This window comes from Sphaerodactylus townsendi, linkage group LG02 (assembly GCF_021028975.2).
Source record: "Sphaerodactylus townsendi isolate TG3544 linkage group LG02, MPM_Stown_v2.3, whole genome shotgun sequence".
Classification (NCBI taxonomy): Eukaryota; Metazoa; Chordata; class Lepidosauria; order Squamata; family Sphaerodactylidae; genus Sphaerodactylus; species Sphaerodactylus townsendi.
In genome coordinates this window covers 24346096-24366939 of record NC_059426.1, presented here as the reverse complement: position 1 = coordinate 24366939, position 20844 = coordinate 24346096, and the positions used below count along the sequence as shown (strand labels likewise).

Sequence of the window (20844 nt, the reverse complement as noted above, 5' to 3'; positions counted from 1 at the left end):
GTAGCATCCATTTATCCTATGTGAGTAGCATCATTAATTTTGAATCCGTGAACAAACAGGATGTGATTCCTATTTTTAAATATCTGTCTTAAGTAAAATGCCTGAGGATTCTTCATACGGGGCAGTTTATGAATTCAGCTGTATCTGCTTTCAAGATGACACACACCCACAGTTCCAAAAATTTAGATGCTTTAATTTGTACCAGAGCTTCTAAATTTAAACTTTTGGATTCTTGCCCAAGTCTAATGAAAATGTATTTATCTGACATAATTTTTGCTTTTTACTTCCAACTGTTACAAGTGCACAACAAAACTGGCATTCATTAAACACAAAAATAAATACAGTAAAAAGATTAATGGTAAGCATTCATTAATAGCACAGATACCCTACTGAAAATTAAGAATACGCCACTTCTGTCAGTATTCAGAATACAATGGCCCCTTCCGCACATGCAAAATAATGCGTTTTCAAACCACTTTCACAACTGTTTGCACATGGATTTTGCTATTCCGCACAGCTTCAAAGAGCACTGAAAGCAGTTTGAAAGTGCATTATTCTGCGTGTGCGGAACGAGCCAATGTTAACTATACAGACAGCCAATTTGCTTGTTTCCAGTGATATAGCAGTGAAAAATATACTTTTTTCCATGACCTGTCTGACACTTATGGCAGCATCACCCAGTGAACCCTACTGACATTTCTCTCCTTAACCTTCGTTCAGATTTTCAACCATTCTGAAAGATCAAACTGGATGTTTTTACCGTTTTGCCCACAGTAAGACTTCTTATAGAATTGTAACCTTTTTTTAATCTCTTAAATGTTGAAACTATTAATGGACAATTCAAAGAAATTGGAAACTAGACCTCTTAAATTATAATTTTGCTGATGGTAATGCTCAGTCAACTATTCAGTCTAACTGGCAACCTCTTAAAATCGAACTTGTTCCGCAGAGGAAGCAGGTTGCTATTTTTATTGGTGAAAACATAAGAGATGGGAAAAATTTTAAAGACATTAAACTGGCTCTAAGCTTACTGTTGGAATGCCAAATTACTGACATTGAGCTAATGAAGTATGAAAAACTCCCACAGTGTGGTAACTATAAGAGACTTGTTCTGTATTTCCATCCTGTAAAGACCCCTGAAAGTCTCCTGAAAATGAGGAACACTTTGTATAACAGATACGATATACAGATTTCAAGAGTCTTCAAAAATATGGCTCTTTCCAGCTTGGTTCCAGGTCTCAGGTGCACTAAGGAAAAGGGAATTTTAAAACTGTCACTGGAAGGAGAACCTCAGGGTGTGACTCCGGTGTTTGCAGTGAGTACAAATTTGGATACCATCAAGAACACAAATAACCCCCCTGAAGGAACTCATAAAAACAAATCAGTCTTAGAGCTGAATAATTTGGTCCAGTTAGAACAAAGTATGCCCCAAAGGCAAATGCGCATCTAGGCAAACTGGAGCTCCCCCTCTTCCCGGTATGGGCGGCCACCCTCCCCCACCATAACCAAACAATGATTTTTGCACCAGCTCACAAAACACCTCTCACCCCTAGCAAAACATACATGGCTCTCTCCCCACCAACTCTCTTTCCTAATTTTGCCCTCATACTAACCATATGAGGGAGGTTCTTAGCCTGAGAAACAGCTCCAAGACAGTGCAAGTGGGTATTAAGAATGTAAATCTCTCACAAATCACCCCCAGCAAAACATTTACCAAGCAAATGTCAGCATCATCTCTCACGAAACACCTCCAGTGGAATCCACCCCCGAAGAGCATCACTTTAAATTGCATTTAAACTAGGGAGTTCAGATTCTTCTTTTAAATCCACCTTAAAGAGAGAATCTGGGCTCCCCAGTTAAAACCACATTGAAAGTAATGCTGTTTTGGGGTGGATTCTCCCCCACCCTGAAATGGCATCACTTTCAATGTTTAAACTGGGGACCTCAGATTCTTCCTTTAAAACCATGCCAAGGGGGGGGGATTTAAAAAGGAGACTCAGGGAAATTTGGGGGGGGTGTCTGCTGTCAGGGGTGCAATTGTTAAACTAGCAGCACCAAAATTTCAGGGTCTCTTTAAGAGACTCTCCTGATGATACCACCCAGATTTGGTGAAGTTTGGTTCAGGGAGTCCAAAGTTATGGACCCTCAAAGGTGTAGCCCCCATCTCCTATTAGCGCCCATTGGAAACAATGGAGGATGGGGCACCCCTTTGGGAGTCCATACTTTGGACCCCCTGAACCAAACCTCACCAAACCTAAGTGGTATCATCAGGAGAGTCTCCCTAAAAATCCCTGAAATTTTGGTGGTGCTAGTCTAAAAACTGCGCCCCCTGCAGGCCAAAAACTGAAAAAAACCACTAAAAAATACAAAACACACACAAACTTGAATTTTTTGCGCCCTCCCATGTGAACAAATGGGGGGCGCCCAGGGACATTTGACTCCCCATGTCCAATATACCCCTGCCCAAAGGATACTGTTCCTGATTATAAAGAGAATTTACAAACCCCATGTAAGGTAGTCCAAAATTCCATTAAGGATGTATAACACTTGCAAGTTATGAATTCAGAAGATGATGATTCTCTGCCACCAGGATTAGCCTTATTTGAAGAGGAGTCTTTGGGATCATTTAAAGACTTGCCTTTTGTTCAACAAAAGGCATTTATGGATAGGCTGCTCCAAATAAGGACCAACCTTCTCCAAAATATGGCCATGCTTTCAAAATCTAACTGCACAGATCACCTTACACAGAATCCTGCTCTGCAAGTTGTTACTGCAAGGAATGAAAAGTTGCCAAAAATACTCCCAGAGATATCGTCAAATTTATCTTCAACTTCAGTTTCAACATCAGTTGCTGAGAATAAGAGCAAAGTACATACACTGCCAAGTTTGAGGATGAAGAAAAATTCTAACAATGGTTTGTTTGTTCTGATTCTGAGGATATTCTTGACATTATTACCTTGGAAGAACGACATTCTGGGCCCCAGGAAACACAGTATTTAAAACTTGTTTCCTGGAATATAAGGGAAAAACTAATCAGCCTCCTCTCCCCACAATGCATCTGGTGCAGTGGTAGGATTCTAATGAATCAACCATTGGTTCACCTCCTCCCTCCGCCCATGCGCCCACAAACGAATGTCTACCCCCCGCTCATGTACCTGACCCCCACTGCCCACTTCCCAGGCTGCTGCGCCCCCTTTTAATGTTGGGCCAGGGGGAGGCAAGGGAAGGCAGCAGCTGCAGCTTGGTCCATGGCCCGGGGAGCCTTTTATGGGTAGGTGCAGCCCACACAGTACTGCCGGCCTGGCAGCTACGCCATCTCCACCCCCCTGGGCAAGGGGTTGGCCAGGCCCGCGTGGGGCAGGAGCAACGAGCCAGCCCAGTGGGCGCCCCGGGCCAGGCTGCCTCCGCCGCCCCCGCCACCCTCCCGGCATGCCAGGGAGGTGGGCAAGGAGGCAGCGGCTGCTCCTCCATCTGACCGTGGGTATGTTGGCAGAGAGGTGGAGGGAGAAGGGAGGCAGAGCCCAGAGACTTTCAGAGGTAGGGAGCACCCCAGCTGGGGAAGGGACCAGGCAAGAGAGCAGTCAGATGGGGGGAGGTGGGGAAGGGAAGCAGGGGGGAAGAGCCAACTGGGTGGTGGGATTCATCCAGCTACTGGTTCTCCCAAACCGGTGCGAACCGGCTGAATTCCACCAACTGGAGCCAATACACAAACGCATCCTTTTCCACTGACACTGAATGCTAGCGTGAATCTGTAATATCTCTGAACTTCAGATTTACTCCCTCAATGTTTCAGCATCATGTGATAGTGTGATTGTATGCAGCTGGAGATTGGAGGTAGTGAAACAGAGTTCAACCAACTTCAAGCAAGAATGGAACAAAGACTTGGCAGTTCCTCTCCATCACAATATACCGCTGACTGTACAACCTGCATGTCAAGGAAGTACAATAGGCCGTAAACAGAAATCTTTCAAAAATCAGGCAAGGATGAAGTAGTCAAGGAGTTTTCATAGATTGTTCCTGCCATGAATTACATTCCTGCAAGCCTTTGGGGCAGGGCAGGGCAGGCCATACAGCAGTCTCGCAGCCCAGTATCACACAAAAATGGTTCTTTAGCTCCCTCATGCATGCACCATTTACAAAAGAAATCTACACGGCAGAGAGAAGTTTTGCAGGTGATCAAAGGCTTCACTGGTATAGAGAAGACGTACAAGTTAAGCACCCTTTCAACCCGATACCAGGCTATGCAGAAGTAAATGCTTTTTACGTTCTACGATTCTCAGGCAAATTGGCTCAAAGAAAAGCTGCACCTCGGTTGTTACTTATGTCTACTGTGATATGTCACAGAACGTGAGATCAATGAAACCTTCCAATGCAAATGATGTTCTAAAGTGCCGGAACATAGTCAAGGGACAGATCTGAGGCAAGGATTAACTCTCTGCTCCTCAAAGGTGGATAAAGTGCATCCTATGGGCCTTCTTTCGGAATTGTTTGAAGAATACTGAACAAACCACATTGATGTTTGCCATTATTTTCTGCTCCAGACACAAACTTCACTATCACGGATTAGAATAAAATAGCGTGTGTATGTACACGTATGAGAAACAGAAATTTAGAAACAACAACGTGCTTTGTGGCACATTGTTAAAAACTAATGAGTTTATGATGGCATAATCTTTCCTAAGGCTGGGTCCACTTTTTTCAGAAGAACAACATTGTACGGTACGTGTAACTGTTGTTTGTTTAGAGTCCTGCTGAACTGGTTCCTTAGATTATTTAACACACAGGTGTCAAACTTGCAGCCCTCCAGATGTTATGGACTACAGTTCCCATCATCCCCGCCTGGCAGGGGATGATGGGAACTGTAGTCCATAACACCTGGAGGGCTGCAAGTTTGACACCTATGCTTTAACACTATATGTGAGCCGCAGTACCGCAGACTGTCAATCCCCAGGTTGGTTCTCAGAACCCTGTCCTGGGGGACTTCTCCCAGTAATTCGTTATGGGGGGGGGGGGTGTCCCCTTCAGTGTCATTTCTATGGATGTACACATCTTCACAGATGCTTCCCTACATGAATGGGGTGCCCACTGTGAGGGCAATTACATTCAGGGTCTGTGGCCCCCTCCAGCAAGGCTTCATGCACATTAACATTTGGAGGCCAGAGCAGTGAGGTACACTCTTATCTCTCTTTCAGCCTTGGTCACAAACAAGAACATGCTCATCCTGAAGGACAACAAGGCGGCCAAATTTTATATCAACAAGCAGGACTGCAACATAATATTGACAGCTGTCCACATAGGCCAGGGGTCAGCAACCTTTACCACCCAAAGAGCCATTTGGAAGATCTACTGAGCCGGAGAGGCGGCTCCACACAGAGCCGCCTCCCGTTTGGCCCCTCCACTCACCTTTCCTGGAGGGACACGCCCATGATACCCTCTGACCTCCAGCCGTGGGTTGCAGACCCCTGACATAGGCAGACAACCTGAACAGGGACCCCAACCAACAGCACAAGTGGGAATTAAATCAACTCTTGTTGTATCAAGCGTTAAACATGTGGGCCATCCCATCCATAGATTTGTTCACTTCATGCCTCAACAAAAAATGCCTGACCTACTGCTCTCAGGGGGTGGGGCTGGGCCCAGGTTCGGAAGCTGAAGCTGGTCCAGCATGCGGTGGCACGTGTTCTCACCGGTGGTGCCTTCAGAGAACACATCCAACCTGTGCTGCGCTGCCTGCATTGGCTTCCAGTTGAGTTCCGAATCATTCATAAGGTATGGGTGCTTACCTTTAAGGCCTTATGCGGCCTGGGACTTTCGTACCTTCGGGACCGTCTTACCCCATACGTCCCTACACGGCCTCTACGTTCGTCAGAGGCCAATTTGCTGGTGGTCCCTAGCCCCTCGATGATGCGGCTGGCCTCTACCCGGGCCAGGGCTTTTACAGACCTGGCCCCTGCCTGGTGGAACACCTTACCACCAGCTATTCAGGCCCTGCGGGACCTTGGAGAGTTCCGCAGGGCCTGTAAGACTGAATTGTTCCACCGGGCGTTTGGGGAGGCCGGCCGCTGAGGTGCGCCCCGCCCCTTCCTTTCTCCCTTTCCCCTTTACTTCCTGGGTTCTTCACTTCTCTGTTTTGTTTTTCCAGGGTGAATTTATGAAGTCTGTGTTTATGTTGGACGCCACTGCAATGCATTGTTATTAATCTGTTTTAATGGGGGTTTATTGTAATTATTGTTTTTATCATGTTGTTCACCGCCCAGATCCCTTCGGGGGAAGGGCGGTATACAAGACCAATTATAAATAAATAAATATAAAGGACGAAGCCTTTCATCTTGTATTGAACAGGGCCTTTCTCTATGGGCACAGAGGCCTGGGTCATCCCCTGATGTTCTCGCCTGACACTGGTATTCAGTAGTTGGCTGCTTTCAAATATGGAGGTTTCCTTCAGTCACCATGGCTAGTAGCCACTGATCGACCTATATACATGATCTGAAGAAGTAGGTTCCTTGTACATGGAGGTTTTAGATATGATAACATTGTTGGGGGGGGTTGGGGGGGTGTCGAGTAGACTTAATAGGCCTGCTGCAATGAATAAGCAAGCAATACTCTTCCTGCAGGAAAAGAAGGAAGTCTACCAAACTACCATAATGTTCCAGATGTTATAATTAATTTTAAGGCATTTCTTGAGGCCCATTATACACCGCCAGTGGCATCCTAAGCACCCTGTAAACACCCTTCTAAACCCACCAACTTTAGGAGACGATACCTTTGCTTAGAATGGGGCTGATATATAAACTAAAATAGATATTTATAGGTGGCTGGATGTTAATAGAGAAGAAAAGAGTTTGGATTTATACCCTGCCCAAGCATAAAGAGTCTCCCCCTCCCTCCGCTCCCATGCATGCCACCCCTCCCTCCCCTTCCCTTGCATGTCACCTCTCCCCCTCCCTCCACTAGGGTAGGTGGGCCATGTCCAGATGCCAGGCCCTCTCCTCCTCCCTTGCATGCCACCCCTCCCTCCCCTTGCATACCACCCCTCCCCCTCTCTCCCCTCTCCCTCCCTCCGCTAGGGTGCGTGGGTCAAAGTGGCTTACAGATTATTTTCTCTTCCTCTCCCTCCAACTGACACCTTGTGAGGCAGGAGGGGCTGAGTGAGTTCAGAGAAAGCTTTGACTAGCCCAAGGACATCCAGCAGGCTTCACGTGAAGGAGTGGGGAAAACAAATCCAGTTCACCAGTTAAGAGTCCACCACTCATATGTAGGAGTGGAGAATCAAACTCAGTTCTCCAGATTAGACTCCTCCGCTCTTAACAACTACACCACACTGGCTCTTCCAAAGCACTCCCAAAGAGTTTTGCAATGAAAAAAACTTTGACAGCACCCACTGTAGTAGCTTAACACTCCAGATGTCAGGTTCCCAATGAAGCAACACGGGGCTCATGAAAATAAAATCCATTTGAAGATTGTTTCACTAACTATGAAGACTATACTACATTCTCTCTATGAAATCTGGGAACGGCAAAACAGCTGCAATTTATCTTTCTACATTTAACAAAATACAATGCTGCTATATTATCTATTGATTAATTTAAACTCAGAATGGGAAAATTAAGCTGTAGCCTAACCATTCTGTAGGCTATTCTGGACCTTATTAATCATGTATCCTCTTGTCTGGACTTGCACAGAACACAAACCACCATGACTTCAGATCTTTATTTTTGAGAGGACATAGAAAATACAACCGCTTTACTTATTTTACATGCAAATCTAGTGGATCAGAGCATTGATTTTCTGCGATAAATGACAGGAATCTCTCTTCCTTTCATTAATGCATCTCTGTTTAGACTTCTGAAAGCTCAAACGCTGAAGAGCAGAGAAGGAGGTTCTAATCCCCAGGGATCTTCCCCCTGCTACAGTAAAGCAGTGGAGTTTAATACCACGAACTTCTGATTTTAAAGCTCAAAAGAACTTCTAGGGACATGAACTACTTCCTGTAAACATTAGTCATGGGTATTGCTTTTAATGGAATGTAAGGATTTGGGGGTACAACTAAAGCATATATATGGATATTTGAAGCAATGCATCACGGTGGCTTGGATCATCTCCCACACAACATTTGACAAGGGCGGTCTATCATTATAATAAATACATTTCCCCATATACTATGCTGGCATTTAGAATTTATCTCCCTTCATAATACAATACTGAAAGATAATCTCATCAGACTAAAGAGAGGCAGCATTTGTTCACGGATCCAGACACAGAAATATAGGGTTCCCAGCCCTCCAGGCGGTGCCTGCAGACCTTTCAGAATTATAACTGGTCTCTTTGGTGTCAGACGAAGGGAACTTTGACTCTCGAAAGCTTATCACTGAAAATCTCGCCAGCTTATATGACCCCCTTCCACACATGCAGAATAATGCCCTTTCAACCCACTTTGCAGCTGGATTTTACTGTGCGGAACAACAGCTATTCAAACAACTGCTATTTCAAACCGTTGTGAAAGTGGGTTGAATGTGCATTGAATGTGCAGAAGGGGCCTATGAAGCTACTAGACTTGAATCTAACTGTTCAACTATTTCCAGATTGTACACATCATTTCCCCTGGAGGGAACAGAAACTTCTGAGGGTTGACTCTGTTGTACTACATCCCTGATGAATCCCTCCCCCCTCTCCAAACTTCACCCTCCCCAGGCTCTGTCCCCAGGTCTCCAGGAATTTCCCAGGCTGGAGTTGCAAACTCTCCCCATAAACAACGCTTCTACGATTTTTATCGCTTTATTCCAAGGCAGCTTACAAAACTCCTTTCCCTCCCTCTCCCCACAACAGACACCTTGTGAGGTAGGTGAGACTGAGAGAGTTCTGAGAGAATTATGACAAGCCCAAGGTCACAGCCCTGGATCAGGCCTGGTGGAACAAGCTACCAAGCAAAGTTAGGGCCCTGCAGGAGTTGTGACAATTCTGCAGGGCCTGCAAGATGTGGCTGTTCCATCAGGTCTTTCCAGTGGTGGGATCCAAACATTTTAGTAACAGGTTCCCATGGTGGTGGGATTCAAACTGTGGCATAGTGCCAATGGGGCTGGGCAGGGCACGACGGGGGCGGGGGCGGGCATTCCGGGGGCGGGGCATTCCTGGGCGGGGCTGTGGCAAGGACACAACCACTGCACCGGTCCTTGGGCGGGAAACGAATGCACGCAGACGCAGGCTGCCACGCACGCCGGTGCACCTCCTGCTAGACTGCTTCAAGTTCTGTGCGCTACTGCTGAGAGGAGGGGCGTAACTAAGGCAAAAATCACGTGGCAAAATCACCAATTAGTAACTCCCTCTCAGCACACACAAATAATTAGTAACCTACTCTCGGGAACCTGTGAAAACCTGCTGGATCCCACCTCTGGGTCTTTCCATCTACCCAGTCAGATTGAATTTTACAGATCTTCTCTTTCGGCCTCTGGGGGAGGAAGCGGGGCGGGGGGGGGGGGGGGGATGGAAAGGTTGATTATTGCCATAGGTTTCAATCTATCAGTGTGGGCACTCACTATTCTATTTAAATTGACTTTAATTGTTTTTATAGCAATGCTGTATTTTTAAAGTTAATTGATTGTTAGTTTTTATGTTGTAACCCGCCCTGAGCCCTGTGGGGAAGGGACGGGATGTAAATTTAATAAAATGAATAAAATAAATAAATGTGCAGGAGCAGGGAAAAAAATCCGTTTCACCAGGTAAGAGTCCACCACTCAGGTGGAGGAGTGGGGAATCAAACCCAGTTCTCCAGATTAGAGTCCACCTGCTGTTAACCACTACACCACGCTGGCTCTTAATGGAATGCAAGTACACTGCCTTGTTTTCTCCAAATCACAATCTTTCAAAAAATAAACTAGAGTAAGACAGAAAATGTGGTATCTCCCCCAAACTATCTAAGCATTTCCCTCTGTGTAATTTTTAGCCTGCTTTGTCTGAGAGCAGAGACCAGTTCAGGTGAGAACAAAAGAACTTAAATGGCAAGGGCCCAGGTAAATGTAAAGCTCATTCCTCCAGAGGTCTGAGCTAATAGAGTCCACAACGTTTTCCCCATTTCTAAGCAAATACAATTCAGAGGGTGACATCTCCGCATTGATGCTCAAAGCCAGAAGAACACATCCTGAATCCCTAATGCTGGATGAGACACTGCAACAAACGGCTTTTTTTCAACCAGATTTGTGAATATTTTCAGGTATGGGCAGCATAAAACCTGACTTTTGGAAAATCCCTCTTTCCTTTTATTATTTTTTAATATGTTTAAAGGTCAGAAAATATGCAGGGAAATATGTAGTACAGATTCAAAAACCAGAAAGAAGAAGAAGAAGAGGAGGAGGAGGAGGAGGAGGAGGAGGAGGAGGAGGAGGAGGAGGAGGAGGAGGAGAAGAAGAAGAGGAGGAGGAGGAGGAGGAGGAGTTTGGATTTATATCCCCCTATTCTCTCCTGCAGGAAACTCAAAGGGGCTTACAATCTCCTTGCCCTTCCCCCCTCACAACAAACACCCTGTGAGGTAGGTGGGGCTGAGAGAGCTCCGAGAAGCTGTGACTAGCCCAAGGTCACCCAGCTGGCGTGTGTGGGAGTGTACAGGCTAATCTGAATTCCCCAGATAAGCCTCCACAGCTCAGGCGGCAGAGTTGGGAATCAAAACTGTTCCTCCAGATTAGATACACGAGCTCTTAACCTCCTACGCCACTGCTGCTCCTTCATATCTCAAGGCAATTCATATCTCAGAAGGCTGGGAACAAGCTCTCTCACCTCAACAGAGGGCCTGCTATACGGCAGCTTGGGTGCCAGCTGAACAACAAATAGGAGTTGCGTAGCTGCAACGGGAAAGTGGGGAGCCGCACCCCGGGTGCACACCATTGGGGTCATGTGGGGGGCAGAAAATTACCCCCCACACCCATTCCCCTGCCCTGCCAGGCCCAGCAGCCCAGAGCAGCATGCTGGTGCGGCAGGAGTGGAAACCACAAAGGCCTTCCTGGGAGGCCTCTGTAGGAATTGGGGCTCGCAAAGTCTCCTGGGAAGCATAATTCCCACCAGGCTGCTTTTTCAGCCAGGTGCTCTTTGCAGCTGGCTGAACTAAGGTAAGTGGGGGCAGGGCACCACGGAAGCAGGGGTGGGCGTCATTTTGCCCTAGGCGCCATTCCTCCCCACCCACCCCCGCACCACTGACAAATAGCCTACTGATACTACATTCAATTAAATAATTAACAATTTGCTGCTTCTTATGGGCCAACTTAGATAGCATCTTCAGTCTGAGGAGAAAAAATGGTTCCATCCTTTTCTGCTTCTGTTGCTCAACCAAGACTTTGCTTCTTTTCTTGACTTTACGTGATACAAAAAGTAGAAGAGGTCCATGCTTTAGGCCAGTGATTCTCATTTTTTTTTCACTCATGTACTTCTTCGCAACACATTTCCCTAAAATTGTACCTCCATATTAGCAAATCCATTATGTATTTTTGCCACTTACCTCCAAATGCTCTGGCGTGTATCTCAGGTTGCAAACTACTGCAATAGACATACATTTTAATGACTAACATCATTTCCAGGATATAAGCTTTCAAGAGTCAAAGTTCCCTTTTGTCAGATGCAAAACTGATGTATCTGACGAAGAGAGCTTCGACTCTTAAAAGCTGGAGATCTTGTTGGTCTTATAAGGTGCTGCTGGACTTGAATGCTCTTCTACTGTTAGAACCCAGCCCAGTATATCAGAAGATTCCTCAGATGAGGACCTAGATGGGGAAGAGAGCACCACTTTGGCCCCAGAGGCCCAGGTAACTCTTGCAGAGTCAGAGCCACTGGTAAGCTCTGTTACCCTTGTGTATTTACTTTGGACCCTTGCTGTGGACCCTTGCTTTGAACTCTGGCTCGAGATCGTTGCTTTGGACTCTAGGTTGTCTCTGCCTGCATCCAGTACTTTGTTCTGATTAAACCAACTAAATCAGCTGATGACTGTCTGCGATTCTGGGCTATGGCATCTACCACAGACCAACATGGCCCACTTGAACCTATTTTAAATTACTGCAGACTCTTGCTACAGGAGTGGGAAATGCACGTGCCAATTTAAACTTCTCTTGTGAAAACAGAGTGAACTTTTCTCCATTTTTCTGAGAGCTGGTTAACTATCTCCCACTGAAGAAGGGATGGAACGACTGGCCCTTATGCTGATCCAACGGCACATTTCCCTGCATTAACATTGGCTTTGCTAAAGTGTGTTTTACACATACCAATTTTTCTTGGCCTCACACTGGGCTCAATTTTTCTTGGGCCCAGCATTTGGATGTCAAGGTAACCATGGTTAAGATAAAGCGTGCACGAAACAAGATCAGTGCCGGACTCATGAGTGCACCTCGGTTTTCTCTCCCATCTCAATTCACACTGAGAATCATGATTAAACATGGTCACCTGGTCCAAGGGTTAAACAAAGGTATTCTGAACCCCATGAACCACAATTCTAAACCTGGATTAAACCCTGGTTTAGGATCCTGCTTTGTAGATGAACTGATTAATCTATCAAGACTACAAAGCATGACTTTGGGCAGGGATACCATTTTTATAACATACTGTGGGGATTAGTATCTTCTCCCGCCCCCGCAACTTTCATCTGCAAAATCCAATAACTAACGTTTCTGAAAAACGTATGTTAAAAGTTAATTCTGGAGAAGGATCAATGAGAGATACCTTCCTTGAAACTTAAACAAAGAAGACAGATGTAGATCATAAAGGAAAGAGATTAAAGACGAAAGTCCTTCAGTCAATAGCACTATAAATAAATTCTCTAGATCAAAGGGAAGCAGAGGGTGGTTGATTTTTGCAGTATGTAAGCTGGAGGCTGGATATTGGCCAAGGCTTATTTTCAAGAACTTTTTTTTATCATTCAGTATATTATCATCTGCATTAGGTATAGTAATGCCTACTAAACGTATCTTTGAGAGTTCTCCTGTTCAATTATTACATTGGTTCAGATGCTTATCCACACATATTTTGCTAGTCCTTACCATTGCAATTAACTTCTGACCTACCCACCTCTTCCTATTAATTAAAAAAAAACCCCTCCTTATAAACAGGCCATACTTAATGCATTATGTTGCGACAAAAATCTAGAAAGAAAACATCCCTGGCAAAACATGAGCGGGAAAGAAAATAAAATCTATAAAGTGCTTTATTCCCTGGGGGTGGATGAATCCTGAGTGAACCATGCCACGCTTCCAGGTTTTGCCTTTCAGACAGGGGCCTGTCACGCTGTATGAACGCCATTTATCTCTCCTCCTCTGAGCTGCTTCTTTCAGAATCTGTAGATAGTTAACTCTGGGTAAAGCAGCTGGAGTTGTTGTCAGCTTTTCTGAGGAATCCTTCTTCAACCACATAGCATCAATAGTGCAACTAGATGGATGCCTAAGGGTCTGGAAGATCGGTTCAGGTCCAGTTGTGAAGGGCCTGCTCTGGCCTAAGGAAGAAGCGAGTTCTCTAGACTAAATGACCCTCTTGACACGAACTCTGAACTTCTTCACAGGGGAGATTTGTTTGCTTTGCCTGCAGACACTGTAACTGCTCTGGTCTCAAATAACTGTACACTCCCTTTCTGTGTAACACTGCCACTGGAAACTCAGAGAGCACAACACCATCTACAACAAAATCCAGACGGGCTTGAGAAGCACAGAAACATGGTGATGCCTAGAATGTCATCGCTATATAAATAAATACGGGGCACACACCAGATTTGCATCTTTGGTTGTTTTGAAATGAATACATTAATATTTAAAGGTATTACTTCTTGTTTTCAAGACCGGAATGCTATTCTGTCATCTTTCTACTATACAACATAAGGGCTGTCAGCAGAATTTATTTACAAGCAATAAGTAAAACTCTGCTGATCTTCGACTGACCAAACACAAAACATAACCTTAAAAAGGTTATTGCCTTAAAAAGGCAATAGTTAGTGTTACTTCAAACTCCCATGGTCTGGCACTTCTGATAACAGTGGGGTTGCCCCCAAAACTGTAATAACAGCTCTAACACTTGGAGTCATTAGTAAGTGTTGTGTATGAGCAAACTGTGTTTATCTACTGTAAGACATTATTTTTAAAAAGTTACTCAAATCACTCTTTTTTCTATTGCCAAGTGCTTGTTATTTACACAGTGAGTCCCTGCTGAACTGTGCGAACATGGCAATGCGGGCATTGCAAACATACAAGATATTGGTTTTCTGCCATATGCAATATAAGTCTATAAGAAAACCCTTTAGACCATGCTATCATAAGAGACAGACTCGGCTTGGAATCTATTTTAAGAGCATTAAAAAAAGAAGTGCAAAATTGAAGATTATGTGAATGGAATAGATCTTTTGTGAACCCAAGAAAATTCAAATAGCCATCCAAGGCCTATTTTTCACCCTTTTTTGGTAATGTTGTTTACTACAGTCATTATTTTTTTAAAAGCCAGATTTCCAATCCTTTCAAATGATGCTATCTCAGGTGAACTCAATGGTTAGGCAAAACAGTAGTTTCCCTCAGTTTTGTGTCCTAATTTTAAATATATATTTGGGGGTGGGAAGAAGGGAGAGAGAGAGAGAGAGAGAGAGAGAGAGAGAGAGAACATATGCAAAGTCAAAGTACCTTGCAGATAGGGAAAAGTTGGTTCTTGCCCACACAGAGGCACTATGAGTGTCAAGGTACACAAAGAAAGAAGTCAAGAACTATAAGGAACAGAAAAAGCCTTAGTGAAGAGCATCTTTCAGCAATTCATACTAATAAAGACTGATGAAAGAAAAGGGCCATTGGGAGGAGGCAATTCCAATAATGAGGAAAATGCATGCAACCAGAGACAAGCACAAATCCTGAGCTCAGAACAAAAGATAATGGGAACTAAAGATAATGAGAGAGAGAGAAGAAGATAAAATAGGTAGAAAGGAATGAGAGGAAGAAGATACCTCAAGGTAAGCAGGAAAAGTTTGAACTGCATCTCATGAATGTTGTAAGAAATGGCAAACTTTATGGAGAGAATGTATATAAATATATCTCCCTGTGAAGTCATTCTTTGAGTTCCATACATAGAAATTTTCTAAATAAATAAATAAATTTTGTAACACTGTATTGGGGAAACGAGGTATTGGCTACCATGGTCCCCGCAAATGAGAGCATCTAAAAGTTGGATGTCCAAGTCCTAATATCTGAATGTGAAAGGAGAGGGAAATATAAAGATATTTCTAATGGTTGCATTGACAGGAAAGTGTCTACTCAAGTTATACAATGAGTGAATGCAGAAAATGAGTTGTTTTTTTAAAATAAGCTGACCTAAGACAAGGTGAACAAAAGGTAACAAGTTATCATGTCCAAGAGTCACAGTTGCAATGCCTTACAAATTACAAAATTACAAAAAAAACCCCACTTCAATGGGTTTGTTTTGAGCACAGCACCCAATTGACAGCAATTCTCTGTATTTACTAGAAGCTGTGTAAAACCATCCTACATAATGGGTTAAGAAGAAAAGACCACAGTTCAATAGCCAATTAACCACTTTGTATAAAATAGGTTTCAGGGCCAATCCCTAGCATTTCTTAAGGACATTAGGGTAGTGGGTGTTGAGAAAGACCTTTCTCAGCTAGGGAGTCTTTGGGGGGGGGGGATGACGCCCTGGGCATGCGCTGCGGCAGGAGGTGCCCGGGGCATGGCATTCCAGGGTGGAGGGCACAGTTCCCACTCGCTCTGCCCCTGTTGTATGGTAACTTCAAATGTTGGAAGCTAGATATTCAGAGCCAGCAATGGGTCAAAGTATTCAGATATCTGCCCATGAGCATAATTACTGGAATATCCACCCATGTGCCACTGGCCATGAACATTTGTGAGATGGGCTTAATGTATACAATGACAAAAAAAATGTACAAAGGGCAACAGAAAAAAAATGCACCATGCTGTTTACTTACAGTGTTGAAATTGGGGAAGAGACCAACTGCAGAGCTGCCATCCACTGGAAAGGACATAAATGGTTTGATATCCAGAGAAGGTTGCATCATTAGCGGAGGTGTTCGAACAAGGGTAGGAAGAGTAGTCGTATGGCAGGTACTGCCTACAAAGAGGAAGATATTTTAAATAGGAACTGAAACTGCCACATAATCAAAACAAATAGTGCAGCTATTAGGAGGGAAAGCCCACATTTCTGACATATCCATTATAAAACTCAGCATCATTAATATGGGATAGGAATTAACACAATTTAAAAATTACTACTTTCCCACAGAGGACATGAAGCATTTCTACATGACGACAGATGTTCTTGTCCTGAAGAGATGACATATGGTGCCAAAATCAAATTGGCAGGTATAAACAAGGCCCGCTAGACAATGAAATACTCTGATTAGCCAAAATGGCACGAATGGGCACCACTTGAGTCCAGATGCTCTGGCAGTATGGTACTGGCTATGTGAACATCCACTGAGGGCTCTTGTGCCAAGCTGAAACAGAGAAGGGATATTATTTTCCCTCAGCAACTGTGGTTGAATTTATATAGGCAGTGTTTGAACTAGTTCTACGTGAATGGTTCATTGTGCTCACTTCGGGTGGCACATCTAAGGGGGAAAAATCTATATTGATGGAGGCTGAACTGGTGGTGCCTGGACTGGAAAGAATCCTTTGGATCATTGCAGTGATAGTTGAAAAGATCAATTTTGTGCTAGGTTGTATAGCAAAACAGATTAAAAATAAACCAACTTGCACCACAGTTACCCTTGTGTAAACGTACAGGAATCAAATTTGGAAAACAGAGTTAGCACCGTTTCATTAAAAGAGTTTGCTGATGTTACTTTGGCTAACACATTCTGGATTACCCCATTATATCCATGTGCCAGAAACCTGAAAACCTTTGTGCAGAAAAATCCTAAATTCTCCAGATGTGACAGGATCATTGTTCCAAATGACTGTCTTTCACTTTTGATTCTAGTAGACAAGGTCAGGCTTTATTTAATAACACATTAAATTATAACAACTTTACTCCTGGTTACACAGATCTTGCTTATAAGTTGCACAAATCTCTACTAGTGACAGGACCAGGCTCAAGTTTCTAGTTCATTCACACAGCTTTTATGGGTGACTGTTGTGACCAATGGGAAAAGGCCCTGCCCTTTTCTGAAAACCCAAGTCCCCTTTAGTCCTGTTTGGAGTATGAGCAGAAAAGCTATCAGCCAACTGGAACTTCTAGAAGGGCTGGAAGAACCACATGGGAACGAAAGCAAAAAAGTGGTTTCACTGACAGTATAGACCAGATAGGGTTTAAACCTTCAGAGAAGGAGAGAATACAGGGATCCTGTCTCAGTGTTTGTAAACAGAGTAAATCAAAAAATGTGTGAGGATAGGGTTTTAGTTGGGAGAGAAACTATCTCAAAAGACTTTGGAAGTATCAGTACCCGTCTTTGGTGATAAAACAAACTAGCTTTGATGAAGTTTTTTGTGTTTGGAATATGCTGCCACAGGAGGTGGTGATGACCACTAACCTGGATAGCTTTAAAAGGGGCTTGGACAGATTTATGGAGGAGAAGTCGATTTATGGCTACCAATCTTGATCCTCCTTGATCTGAGATTGCAAATGCCTTAACAGACCAGGTGATCGGGAGCAACAGCCGCAGAAGGCCATTGCGTTCACATCCTACATGTGAGCTCCCAAAGGCACCTGGTGGGCCACTGCGAGTAGCAGAATGCTGGACTAGATGGAGTTTGGTCTGATCCAGCTGGCTTGTTCTTATGTTCTTATGTTCTTAAGTTGCTAGAGCTGTCTCAAAGCTCCAATTTCTGAGGGAAACTCATAAAAAAATTGTGGGTTCGGAGAGGAGCTCATATTTACACTGTGACAATCCTGAGGCCAATATGTACCTAAAAGACACTATACCTCAAGGACACTATATTTCGTCCCTTCTCAAGCACTTTCTACAGAAAGTGACACACAAAGACATTGTTAAGCTGTAATGTCACATTCAGCCATCAAATCCCTCGAGCACTTTGCTGAGAAGCAGAGTCTTCCACAAGTATCCAAAATGGGAAAAGTCTATTCAGACAGAGAAAGTCTACAAAGCAGTAATATTGTGCAGTGAATGTGTGCCAACAGACTGCTGAAGAATGTGAATAATTAATACGATTTCATTAACTAGTAAAAAACAGATTCATGAAAACAGATTTTGCAAGCACCTCTGTTTATCAGGGCACTATCATAATTATATAAAGCTCGCATTAAAATTGCCCTCCTATCAATTATCCAGCCCCAATGAAATACTGACCAAATTCATACGCTCCCTTACAACCTCAGTTTAGTAATCAATTACATTATTCTGACAAGCAAGCTTTTCTGTGTCACTGTTTGAAACACACAGCCCATAATCTTCCTCACTCAGTTCAATATAATATTAATTCTCATATTTTGCTGAAGTTTCTCTACACAATTTTTATCTGTAAGTTTTCTATTAATAGGCAAGCCTTACCTTTTCTTATGCTGACGAACCTGTGATTTTCAGGGCTGACTGGTTTACTTTCTGAGGTAGCTAACTATTCCATTCTCCACATGTAGTGGTTTCCTGCATATTATATTTTGCATTTTTTTGACAGAGCACTTGGAAACAAAAAATGATGTACCTATGAACTGAAGATCCCATTCATAGCTTTAGACCTCTAGGCAAAATTTTAAGCGTGGTATCTTTTCTTGTTCCTAATGCTCTGGGACCTTTGTTTTATCAAAATCAAATCAGACTCTCCCACATGCAAAACCACACTTAACACCATTTTGGGGCTACATTAGCCGTCAGATTTCCAGCCTGTGCTGATAGGTTCTCTCCATCTTTTCTCAATTGCCTGTGGCTACTTAATGTGCATTTATAACCGCCATGCCCAGTAGTATCTTTTGCTCCTCTTCCTCTCTTAATTGCCTTCCAGATGAAAGGCAACAGCAATTCCACCCTGCACTAAAAGGAATAATCTAGATCTTAAGTGGTTTTAGAAACCTTGGGCAAAACATGGTGAATAAGCAGGAATTCAGTGGATTCCATCCAAATGTGTCTGAAAACTATTTTTAAAATTACTTTGATTCAGAAGCGAAGCGTAGTACAGTGACCATGTATGAGTCAAAGGGAAATAGCAATAATTTATTTGCAAGATTGCTGCTATGGCGTACCAACATTTCTGTGCATTCCTGGTATGATTTTCATCAAAGCAACAACAAAAAAGAGATTGGGGAATGGCAAAAAGAAGCAAAGAGCCAGTGCTGTGAACTAAAGCAACAGAAAAAAGTATACTTCATTCCAACAGGTATCTGACAAACGAAGAACAGTGCTATGCTGTTATTTCTTTACTCCGAGAGAACTTTGATGTTTGTCCCTTTTGAGATTCCATATTCCGACACAGCAGACTACAGTTATCCCTTCCACATCGCCAATTTCCTCATCGTGGTTCTGATATATCGCAGGTCAGCATGAGAAATTAAATGGGAATTTGGGGGAGTTTTATGGAAGCTTGCAGATGACCCGTAAAGGCCAGGAAATGACACGGAAAACGTTTAGAAACTCAGAAAATGCATAAAACATATTTTTATTATTTATTTATTTATTTATTTTTATTTTTTATTTATATTTATATACCGCCCTCCCCAAAGGCTCAGGGCGGTGTCCATCAACACTACAACAATTTAAAACATCAAATACATAATTTACAATAAAATAATATATAAAATACTAAAACTACAGATGGCTTCAGCCCCTCCTTCCCCCTTTATGTACCCACGGGAGGCCAGATGTTCTTTATGGCGAAGTTGAAATCATCCCGGCTGGCCAAATGCCTGGTGGAACTGGTTCGTTTTACAGGCCCTGCGGAAACTCTGTAAGTCCCGCAGGGCCCTGATCTCACCTGGAAGCCTGTTCCACCAGGTAGGGGCCAGAGCCGTAAAAGCCCTGGCCCTTGTAGAGGCCAGCCGGATCGCCTATGGTATTGTATAATGTCAGCATTACCATAAATATACCATAGTACCATAAATATACAACATTTCTTTTTAAAAGTTGAAATAAAAGAAAAAATCAAACTTCTTTTCTGGTAGGAAGGGAGGGTCAAATTTCCAGATTGTTGGGAGGAGGGGGTGCTGTGCCCCTAAGTCCCACGATCCGAAGGGATAACTAGATTTCCCTCATATTAGTGGGGCACAAACCTTCTTAAGGAAGGGTCCATTTCTGAACGTAATCTTTGAAGACTCACTACCAAAGTTCCTGCTCTCCCCACCACACAGTTCAAGACTCTTGCATCAAATTAACACTGAACACATTTATACTGTACTTTTTTGGTATTTTTTGAACAGCCAGAGGCATTTCACAGCAATATTGCAGAAGCAGACCTACATTTCCCATCAAGTCTCCCAGTGTCTTCTGTCCAAGTTCATTGTGTTCCACCTCCTCACCTGGCATTTCACCTGGGAAAGAAATGTGACCCACTCTGGAATCCCAAACTACAGTCCAGGAACTACTGAGTATGCTAAAAGACGGAGCAGGAGAAGGCAAGAACACCTGGAGCACCTTCCCTATGAGGAGAGGCTGCAGCGTTTAGGACTCTTTAGTTTGGAGAGACGTCTGAGGGGGGATTGAAGTCTATAAAATTATGCATGGGGTAGAAAATGTTGACAGAGAGAAATTTTTCTCTCTTTCTCACAATACTAGAACCAGGGGCATCCATTGAAAATGCTGGGGGGAAGAATTAGGACTAATAAAAGGAAACACTTCTTCACGCAACGTGTGATTGGTGTTTGGAACATGCTGCCACAGGAGGGGGTGATGGCCCCTAACCTGGATAGCTTTAAAAGGGACTTGGACAGATT

At 43.7% G+C, this 20844-nt stretch overlaps 1 protein-coding gene across 4 annotated transcripts in view; it reads right to left on the bottom strand.

Moving 5' to 3' along the window:
• Nucleotides 1–20844, bottom strand: part of ZNF385B (zinc finger protein 385B) — a 314561-nt gene that overhangs the window by 97742 nt on the left and 195975 nt on the right. For all 4 annotated transcript variants that reach the window (XM_048485735.1, XM_048485737.1, XM_048485736.1 and 1 more), the window contains one exon: nucleotides 15935–16077. In XM_048485735.1, the coding sequence (XP_048341692.1) occupies nucleotides 15935–16077 (143 nt within the window). The remainder of the gene's footprint in view (nucleotides 1–15934; nucleotides 16078–20844) is intronic.